The 11265-nt window shown below is 34.1% G+C and overlaps 1 protein-coding gene across 1 annotated transcript; it reads left to right on the top strand.

Annotated features, from left to right (window-relative positions):
- The first annotated feature begins 5929 nt into the window (after positions 1–5929).
- Positions 5930–11262, top strand: calub (calumenin b). Its single transcript, XM_051135427.1, has 7 exons — positions 5930–6019; positions 7277–7508; positions 7624–7817; positions 8049–8215; positions 8552–8612; positions 8746–8945; positions 10169–11262. The coding sequence occupies exons 2-7, from the start codon at positions 7288–7290 to the stop codon at positions 10271–10273; spliced, it is 948 nt and encodes a 315-aa protein (XP_050991384.1). The 5' UTR covers positions 5930–6019; positions 7277–7287; the 3' UTR covers positions 10274–11262.
- Positions 11263–11265: the final 3 nt, after the last annotated feature.

The following is an 11265-nucleotide window of genomic DNA, read 5'->3' as shown; positions in this document are numbered from 1 at the left end:
TACTGAGAAAAAAATATGTAACTAAATTACAGTTACTTTTGAAAAATGCCAGTGATTACAAAGGGGATCACATCTGAATTTTTTCACACACCCACCCCCACTTACAGATTTAACTGACTTCTTTTAAATTGCATTGACTGCTCTAAAATGAGACGCCAATGTTTCAGGAGTTTAGGACACAGAATAGGACACATGCTTATTCGATAAATGTTTTATTTCCTATTTTTGGTTTATGCATAAACTTTATCTGAATTTGTGATGGCTGTGCTTTAAATTAAATTATTACACAGCTCAGACTCATTCGGGGTAACTTAAGTCAGTGCTATATGCTTGATCATTTTTCTTGGCGGAAGCTTTGTGTTTGGTTAGCTAATAAAATATTAAAGCTTAATTCAATATTATGTAGACAATTGCTTAATTCTGTCATCCTGGTATCATGGACTTGCTCTATTGTTTCATACAAACGCAGCTGCTGCCTTTTTTTTTTTTTTTTTTTGTACATTGTAATGGATTATAAAATAACTAACAAACTAGTACTACTACTTAATTATTTATGTGGTGAAATGTTGTGTAAGAAAACTGGTATGACTGCACTGTATCCCTAAAATGTCTAGTTTGAACTTGCCGTTTGCTAACAACTGATTTCTTCATGGAAGCTTTGCGTTCAAATATTTCAACTCAGATCAGTGTTTTGTGTCTAATAATTTTGACACGAAACATCTAAATAATCCATCAAGCAGCTGTGTAATAAGTGAGATAATGTACATTCAGCCAGTTGTTATCGCAAAATAAAGATGCATGTTATCCCTTACTTATTATAATCTAATTCAAGTGATAAAGGATTTTGAATATCTGACAGTAATCAGTGTTGAACACTACTGTAAGGTTAACTCTGCCTGGTTTAAATGTTTTAAAATGATTAACAGTTGAAAATATTAGAAATTTAGAAAAGTAATCACAAAGTAATTAAAAGTAATAAGTTACATTACTTTAATAAAGTAATTGAAAAGTTACACTACTTATTACATTTTAAATCAAGTAACTTGTAATCTGTAACCTATTACATTTCCAAAGTAACCTTCCCAACACTGACTTTAAACCCCTTTAAGGTAGCTTCAACACCGAACATGATAAACAACCCGCGGCAACAGTGTTAAAATAGCCCAATTCTGCGGGAAAACCACGGACCTGGCAACACTGGCACCAAGCCCACTTTTGCAGCATTTTTTTTTTTTTACTGTGGTGAGAACTAACCAGTGCTGAAACAGGGGGGTTTCATGACCCTTTAAAATAACGTTTTCCTAATAACAGGCCTTAATATGGATAATGGATAGTGTATTTCTGGTATCAAAGTCGTGCTGCCTGTCTGTTTGTGAGAGACTTCAAAACAAATGAGCGTAAGCACACATAAAGAAACTCAGAAGAAACACACTGAGGTAAAAATTCAGAATGTAAAGTTTATTTATAACATGATATAACATTACTTCAGTGACATACCAAGGGAGCTGTTTTGCTGAATATTATCTCGACTGCAAATGTTACATTGATTTTAGTTCAATAAACAAGTAGTTAGTCAATTAGTTATTAAGTTACTTAGATTTTAGATGCAAAATTTACGGTTCTGTACTATTTCACCAACAAAAAAAAAAAGGTTTCAAACAAGGATCACAGCAGAAGTGACTTACCGCCACCTCCTGGTAGTTTAGTATGTTTAAAAGTATGCATTTTCCCCCCAACATTTCTTACTTGTACATTACATATCTGTTTAAAACATTAATCTCAACATCAGTTATTTCATTTTTAATTTTGCAGTGTACATTAATTAATCTGACTGGTAACAGCCCTATAGAATTTACTGATAAATTGCAATAATTTGACATGAAAGGTGATGCATAACTTTCAAAAGTTAAAAATATAGGCCTTTATAATTAAATAAAATGCAAATTTAAGTATGTAAAAGCTGATAGAGCAGCAAAATACTGCTTCAGAATAAACTGTTTACGCCACCAAAAATCTTATGGGGATATTTTGTGTGGAATATTATCTGCTGATGTGAGAAATCCCCTGTATATTGTAGTAATAAATATAATTTATGACAGCGACGAAATGTGGTTTTCTTTTTACATTAAGCACATTAAATAGTACATACATGTATTTAATATCATATGTATCTCCATTAGAGGTTTAGGTCTTAGTTTTCATATAAGGTGGTATTAAAAAAACATCTTAAAAAATCCTAAATTTCACTTGTTCATATCTGCAGAAAGTCTGATTATGACTTAAAATATATTACAGCATTTAACAAAAGACCAAATGTAAATTCGGTATCCTGCTGAAATAATAAAAATAACAATAATGGTTCATTTTAATGTAATGTGGCATGCAAAAGTTTCAAAAGGTGCCTGAAACTGCTGTCAATAATTTTTAAAACTGTTAATAATGTTTTGGCTTATGATGTGATGCAGGAGGGCCAATTTAAACATTTCAATCCCTTTTAAGTTTTAAAATACTTTTAGGGCCCATTTTTGTATTTCCACAGTATTGTCAGGAGTAAAATATGATGTTAAAACAAGGCAAAATAAAAAATGTTAAATTTATGAGGCATAGATTTGTATAATTTGCTCACTTTTAGATCTATGCACTAAGACGTTTTGTTTTTAACTTCTGTTAAACCTCTTCAAACATAATTAGACATTATTAATCTATCTATACTGCCAGTCAAAAGTTTTTGAACAGTAAGTTTTTTTGTCTCTGCTCACAGAGCCTGCATTTATTTGATCCAAAGTACAGCAAAAACAGTACAATTTTGAAATATTTTTACTATTTAAAATAACTGTTTTCTACTTAAATATATTTCAAATTGTAATTATTTTTTAGCATCATTACTCCAGTCACATGATCCTTCAGAAATCATTATAAAATTATGATTTGCTGCAAAAAAACATTTATTATTCCTCTCTCCCCGCTACTTTTCGCGCTAGTGGTGGAACCCCTGGCCATAGCAATACGGGCACATGAATCAATCTTTGGGCTGGAGATAGGAGGTTGTATACACAAAATATCATTGTACGCGGATGATGTGATGCTATATCTAACTAATCCTGATTCATCTCTACCTAATTTATCTCAACTGTTGGAAAACTTTAGGGACATATCTGGTTATAAAATTAATATTAATAAAAGTGTTATGATGCCATTGAAATTGGCTGCGAAGAAAATGCCTTTAAATAACATCCCTTTTTTATGGAACTCCGAAAAGATTGTTTATTTAGGACTAAATATTCCTTCGAAGTTGGAAAGATGGAATTCATTACCATTATCACTAACTGGCAGGATAAATTGCATAAAAATGAACATTCTTCCTAAATTTTTATATTTATTTCAGACCCTTCCCATTTCTGTCCCACAAAAGTTGTTTAATAATCTCAATAGTTCAATTAGAAAATGTATTTGGAATAAAAAAAACTCCAAGGGTTAAACTTAAGACATTACAGATGACATCCAAAAAAGGTGGATTACAACTTCCAGATTTTTTGTTTTATTTCTGGGCAGCACAAATGAGAGCGGTATGGTATTGGCAGAAGAACAGTACATTTTCACCTGCATGGATACAAATTGAAAAATATCATGCAGGGGAAATACCTCTAGATAAGGCCTTATTCATCCCTCTGACTTGTGTTATAAAGGCAGTTAATAACCCATTCATTAGGCACACTTGCAAACTGGGGTTTGCGATCAGGAAAAAATATAATTGGCTACTTTCATTATATAACCATACTCAATTTCACTGCAACCCATCTCTTCCTGAGGCATTAAGAGATGGAATAACACAATATTGGTATAAAAAGGGAATACAGGTGTTTGGAGATTTCTATGATGAGGGCACACTAATGACATTTGAACAATTAAGGTCAAAGTTTTCTCTTCCTGTTAAACATTTTTTTAAATATTTTCAGGTGAGACATTATATTAATACAGTACAGGGAGGTCATTTAAGGCCCCTCTCTTCACTCCCTATAGAGAGTATTATAAGAGAGAAAAAAGAATCCAAAGGTTTTGTGTCTTATATGTATACCAGTTTCACTGACTTGTATGGGGAGGACGTTTCATCTTCAAGACTTAAATGGGAAAAAGATCTGGAATGCACTTTTGATCAAGATACTTGGGAACTTATCTGTAAAAGTGCCTTAACATTTTCATTTAATAGTAGACATAGATTAATACAGTTCAATATTTTACATAGGGTATATTATACACCTGAAAGATTACACAAGATAAGTGATTCATATTCAGAATGCTGCCCTAGATGTAAAACAGAGGTGGGTACATTATTACATATGTTTTGGATGTGTTCAGAACTAAAAACCTACTGGAGAAATATAATACAAACTATTAACAAAATTATTAATGTCAAGCTTCCACCTGATCCGAGATTTATGTTATTGGGGGATGAATCAGTTCTTCAACTTGATCAAAGGAAGAATTTACGCTTAGTTAAGATGGCTCTGATAGCAGCAAAGAAATGCATAGCTATACAATGGAAATCAGTAGAACCACCAAGTCATATTGTATGGCTTAGGGAACTTTCGTCTTATGTTCCTGTTGAAAAAATAATGTTTAATCTGAAAAAAAAGTCATCAATGTTTGAAAAGATTTGGGGCAAATTTATATTGGATGTTACATTGACTGAAAATGCTGATGTGATAATGTAACTCTTCTGTACTTTAATCTTTTATTTATTATCACTGTTATTGTTAATTTTTTTATTTCTCTCCTCTTATTTTACACATCAGGTCAGTGCCTCACAATAATGTCCATTTAAGTGTTCTGTCTAGTGAGGGTGGGACTGGGGTGAAGGGTGGTTAGAAAAGTATGTTTACATGTATATTGAACTGATTCTGTTAATGGTTGATGCAAAAATAATAAATATATTGATAAAAAAAAAACATTTATTATTATTATTATGATTATTATTTAATATATATTATATATTACATTATTGTTGAAAACAGCTGAGTAGAATTTTTCAGGTTTCTTTGATGAATAGAAAGTTCAGAAGAACAGCATTTATCTGAAATAGAAATATTTTGTAACATTATAAACGTCTTTATTATTAGATTTGATCAATTTAAAGCATCCTTGCTAAATAAAAGTATACATTTATAGAATTTCTTTATAAAAAAAATACTGACTCCCAGCTTTTGAATGGTATAGTGTATAATGATTCAAAAGCTTTATATTTCAGATAAATGCTGATCTTTGGATCTTTCTATTCATGTTTCTTGAACAGCAAATCAACATATTAGAATGATTTCTGAAGGATCACGTGACACAAAAAAAATGGAGTAATGATATTGAAAATTTAGCTTTGATCTCAGGAATAAATGACATTTTAAAATATATTCAAATAGAAAACAGTTACTTTAAATAGGAAAAATATTTTTGCTGTATTTTGGATCAGATAAATGCAGGCTTGGTGAACAATAGAGACTTCTTTAAAAAAACATTAAAAACTTTTGACTGGTAGTCTCATTAGCTATCATCAGTAATGAATAACTTAAGGTGAGTTAAATGATATTCAAGCAATTTAGAGTTTTAAGGCACTCCTCCTTTAAGTTTCTTGTAGGATCGAAATAAACGCATTTTTAAATGGCACAAAACTTTGAGCAACTTCTGCATTTGTGTAAATAAAACGTGGCTATAATCAACTAATTATTACACAAACTACTCTGCAGAAAGATGTGAATAGCAGCCTTGAGGACGTGGCAGTTCTAAACCAATGACATAATCACGTTTGGATTGAAGTGGACCAATCGCCAAGCGGCTCAGACGACGTCTGCATGGGCGGTCCCGAGTGCAACCCTCAATTTGATTGGTCCGTTAAATGAGGTCTGAGCGTTACCTCTAATCTGATTGGTCAGTTGAGAGGGCCATCCAAAGGAAGCGTCTCCCAAACTAGTTTGACGTCCGGAGTTAGTGAGATCATCCCGGCATTGTGAAACGCTACAAAATTTACCAGGTAAAGTTGCAATTTTGCATTAAAACATAGAACAGTTAACGCATATATGCATATATTTACAGTGTTACGTTTCACGGTTTCATTTATGTCGTTTTGGAGTTGCGGGTGTTTGAATGAGGCTTAATGTGAGGAATTTAAATGTTGTTTGCGTGTCTAAATATTGGGGATGTTTATTAAATAAAAGAATACAATATTTAAAAAAAATAGAAACTATAAGTTAAGTATGTAAACTTTATTGCACTAGCAAAAATGTGTGTGTGTGTGTGTGTGTGTGTGTGTGTGTGTGTGTGTGTGTGTGTGTGTGTGTGTCTGTATGTGTATGTATGTATGTATGTATGTATGTATGTGTGTATGTATGTATGTGTGTATGTGTGTGTGTGTGTATGTATGTATGTATGTATGTGTATGTGTATGTGTGTATATATGTATGTATGTATGTATGTATGTGTGTGTGTGTGTGTGTGTGTGTGTGTGTGTGTGTGTGTGTGTGTGTGTGTGTGTGTGTGTGTGTGTACTTGTTTTTGCTACATTGTGGGGACCAAATGTCCCCACAAGGATAGTAAAACCTAAAATTTGTGACATTGTGGGGACCAGCCTGCGGTCCCCATGGGCACAAAAGCTTATAAATCATACAGAATGAGGTTTTTTGAGAAAGTAAAAATGCAGAAAGTTTTCTGTAAGGGATAGGTTTAGGGGTAGGGGTTAGGGTAAGGGGATAGAAAATACAGTGTGGACAGTATACAAACCATTGCGCCTATGGAGAGTCTCCACAAAGATAATAAACCAGACATGTGTGTGTGTGTGTACTTGTTTTTGCTACATTGTGGGGACCAAATGTCCCCACAAGGATAGTAAAACCTGAAATTTTTGACATTGTGGGGACTGGCTTGAGGTCCCCATGGGTACAAAAGCTTATAAATCATACAGAATGAGTTTTTTTGAGAAACTAAAAATGCAGAAAGTTTTCTGTAAGGGTTAGGTTTAGGGGTAGGGTTAGGGTAAGGGGATAGAAAATACAGTGTGGAGAGTATAAAAACCATTGCACCTATGGAGAGTCCCCACAAGGAACCAGACTGTGTGTGTGTGTGTGTGTGTGTTTTACTCATTGCACTTGGAAGTTTCCTGTTACATAAAATAAAAGCTAACACTATGTATACAAGAAGCATGATGGAAAATTATAATTAGTTGTAACAATATTGTGTCTGTTTACATTAATATATTCCTATTGGTTCTGCTTTTGACCCTGTTAAAAAAAAGTGTACGAGAAGATGGACCTGCTGCCGCTGTTGTTGGTTGTCGCCCTCTGCGTTCTTCAGTCCTCCAGCAAACCCATGGAGAAGAAGGACCGCGTTCAGCATGATGCCCCCCTCAGCAAAAAGGAGCACGACGATGAGGAGAACTTCGACTATGACCATGAGGCTTTTCTTGGGCAAGATGAGGCGAAGACCTTCGACCAGCTCACGCCAGAGGAGAGCAAAGAGAGACTGGGGTAAAAACACACACACACACACACACACACACACACATACACATACAACACATTTTGATGAACTTTTCACTTGAGAAAGCTCTCCAGCTCACTTACTCCCTCTCTGTATCTACAGTAAGATTGTAGAAAAGATTGACGAGGATCACGACGGATTTGTGACCATTGATGAGATGAAACGGTGGATTAAGCACGCTCAGAAGCGATGGATCTATGATGATGTGGACCGGCAGTGGCAGGCTCATGATCTCAACTCAGACTCTTATGTCTCCTGGGAGGAATACAAGAATGCTACCTACGGCTACATCCTTGGTATGTATAATCTGTTTATTGATTCATTCAGTAGTTAAGTCTCATTTAAATGCACAGAAATCCAGCTACGCTCTCATTTTTCAAGTATTGAATTCAAATTAGTTTTTTAAGACTCCGTAGTCAATGTCTGACCTCAAAACAACAGGTTTATGTCAGGACAGAAGGAAAAAAAATCTTATTTATTATAAAAAGCTAAAAATTCAGACTGATGTAATGTGTTTTTGTGTTTAGATGAAGCAGATCCCGAGGACGGTTTTAACTACAAGCAGATGATGGCTAGAGATGAGCGCCGTTTCAAGATGGCTGTCCGTGATGGTGACATGAGGGCCAATAAGGAAGAGTTTACAGCATTTCTTCACCCAGAGGAATTTGACTATATGAAAGATATTATAGTGCTGGTACGTCTTGACAATCAGACATACAGAATGCCAATTGTTTGTTTGTTTAATGATGGACAGTACACATTAATTATACATGTAAAATTTGCCAGATTTAGCCAGAATTAGCTAATTTTTGTCCTTAGTCCCTTGGCAGGTTGATGTAAACATAATAAAAAACAGCAGACTAAGTATTCTCTTAACACACAATGATACTTCAAAATATCTTATACCCGCTCTTCTATACCGTCCTATTATTGGAAGTCTTTTAAAAACTGTTGGAGCACAACCATTTACAGTCTTGTACACAAGTACTATATCAGCAATTGTGAATGTTTGTCCGTGTTTGGTTTTCAGGAGACCATGGAGGACATTGATAAAAATGGAGATGGTTTCATCGACCTGGATGAATATATTGGTAAGTCAGTTGTTTTCTTTTTTTCACGTGTGTTTGTGTGTATTTAAGAGAGACCTGAATGGACAGAAATCATTTGTTTTGTGTTCAGTCAGTGTATGGATTTTGTCTCACCTTGTCTGTTTGTGTATTTCAGGTGATATGTACAGTCAGGACGGTGATGCAAATGAACCAGAGTGGGTGAAAACAGAAAGAGAACAGTTTACAGAGTTCAGGGATAAAAACAAAGACGGCCGTATGGATAAGGATGAGACCCGTGACTGGATCTTGCCCTCTGACTACGACCATGCAGAGGCTGAAGCCAAACACCTGGTGTATGAGTCTGATGTAGATAAGGTAAATGCATTACATATTTAACAATCGTATGTAAAAGTTCAAATTTTCTATACCCCCAGTTTCTAAAAATGAAATTTTTCTAAAGTAAGTGAAGTTCCATTACAAAAAAATGAGATCTTTGCATAACGGCTGGAATTAAATTAACGGTTCAACCAAAACTGAGCATTCTAGCAAATTGTACTCACCAAAATATCCTCACCTTTTCAATACAATAGAAAAAAAGTAGATTGTAAGTACATGAAAAACAGTTTTCAGGTCAATCTGCTGAACATCTCCTTTAGTGGTCCATTAAAAAAAAGAAATCATTTGGAACTGAAATTACATTATTGTGAATATAACTGTAAATTATGACAATGTTAATTTTAAATGTATGCATTTGGCAGGTGCCTTTTTCCAATGTGACCTGCATTGTATTTATAATACACATTTTGATCAGTTCATGCATTCCCTGGGAATTAAACCCAAGACCCATCAAACACCTGTTTGAGCTACAGATACTAATTTCATTTTCACTAATTTAATTTCCTAAATGAGCATGTTACCAGAATTTTGTTGTTTGTGTGTCAGATTTGTTATACAGTTGAAGTTTACATACACCTTGCAGAATCTGCAATATGTTAATTATTTTACCAAAACAAGAGGGATCATACAAAATGCATGTTGTTTTTTTATAATAATAGTTGAATTTATAAAAATTACCCCGTTAAAAAGTATACATACGCTTGATTCTTAATACCATGTTACCCGAATGATTAACAGCTATGTTTTTTTTGTTTAGTGATAGTTGTTCATGAGTTCCTTGTTTGTCCTGAACAGTTAAACTGCCCACTGTTCTTCATAAAAATCCTTCAGATCCCACAAAATCTTTGGTTTTTCAGCATTGTTGTGTATTTGAACCCTTTCCAACAATGACTGTGTGATTTTTGAGATCCATCTTTTCACACTGAGGACAACTGAGGGACTCGTATGCAACTATTACAGAAGGTTCAAATGCTCACTGATGCTTCAGAAGGAAAAACGACTAAATAAAAAAATAATTTGGTAAAATAATATTTTACAGATTCTGCAAGGTGTATGTAAACATTTGACTATAACTGTATATGAAGCACAAACTGCTGACAAATTTAAATGTTCACATCATTTTCTAGCCTTGTAGCCATTGTTGTTTGTATGATTTTTTTTTTTGACATCTACTTGAATATCTTCTTTTATTTCTATGATAGGACGGACACCTCACAAAGCAGGAAATTGTGGATAAGTATGACTTATTTGTCGGGAGCCAAGCGACAGATTTCGGAGAAGCTCTTGTCCGACACGATGAGTTTTAATTTTGAAACCTTTGCACATGAAAAATGCAAAACGAACAATAATTTATTTTATGATTTCAAGCATACCACATTGTGAAACATTACTGTGTTTACAAAACATTTCTGTTCCTCCACAGCATTTTTTTGTAGATTAACACTCATCACCATTGGATTCTGGTGTGATTTCAAATGCACTGATGAAATAGTATTCAGGTCAGCTTGTGAAGCTTGTCAAAGTGTTGTGTAGAGGTTTGTCTGATGGTCTATAATGCACTAAAATGCGGCCGTATAATGCAGCATATAATGGCATATGTGTAACCCGACACGGCATACAGCAATAACCGCCCACTAGTGTTTTTACACTGCACATTATACAAACACTTTTTTTTAGGTAGATAAAAAAGAATATCCTAATGTAAACTACTTTTCTACATAATATAAAATGTCTTGAAACCACTACATGTATTTATCTCCATTTAGCCAGAGGATGTGTGATATTAGACATGACACTTCGTAGTATAATGCAGTAAGGATGTTGCATAATTTCATGGTGGATCAGAATGCCAAGGCTTGTTTTGCCAGTCAGTTTGATTTGAAAAAGACTGACTGATTGGGTGTTAATTTATATGAACAAAACCCCTTCTTGAAGGACTATTTCCACCCACTACGGCCTGTCAGTGAGAGCTTTATGAAGTGTTAGTACTCTCATTAATAGACTGAAACAACAAACTAAAGCTATTCTTTCCTCAAGTGCCTTTTCCCCTCAACCTTCAAACTCTTTTGATGTTATTATGTGAGACTTTATTTTGGTTTCTCACCTTTCTTCCCCTCTGCAATTCGTACGTGACTGAAAATGACCTCCTCTCCTTACATTCGTATATAATTTGTGTATATATGTTTATAATTGAATGTGAACTCTATTCAATATGCTGTTGTCAGGTATTGTAAATACTGTCTTATAGCTGAGAGTGTTTCTCAATAAAATTGATGATAATGAATCACATTTTCAATCG

Source organism: Labeo rohita, chromosome 18 (genome assembly GCF_022985175.1).
Source record: "Labeo rohita strain BAU-BD-2019 chromosome 18, IGBB_LRoh.1.0, whole genome shotgun sequence".
In the NCBI taxonomy this organism is placed as follows: domain Eukaryota; kingdom Metazoa; phylum Chordata; class Actinopteri; order Cypriniformes; family Cyprinidae; genus Labeo; species Labeo rohita.
This window is presented reverse-complemented; position numbering and strand designations above follow the sequence as displayed.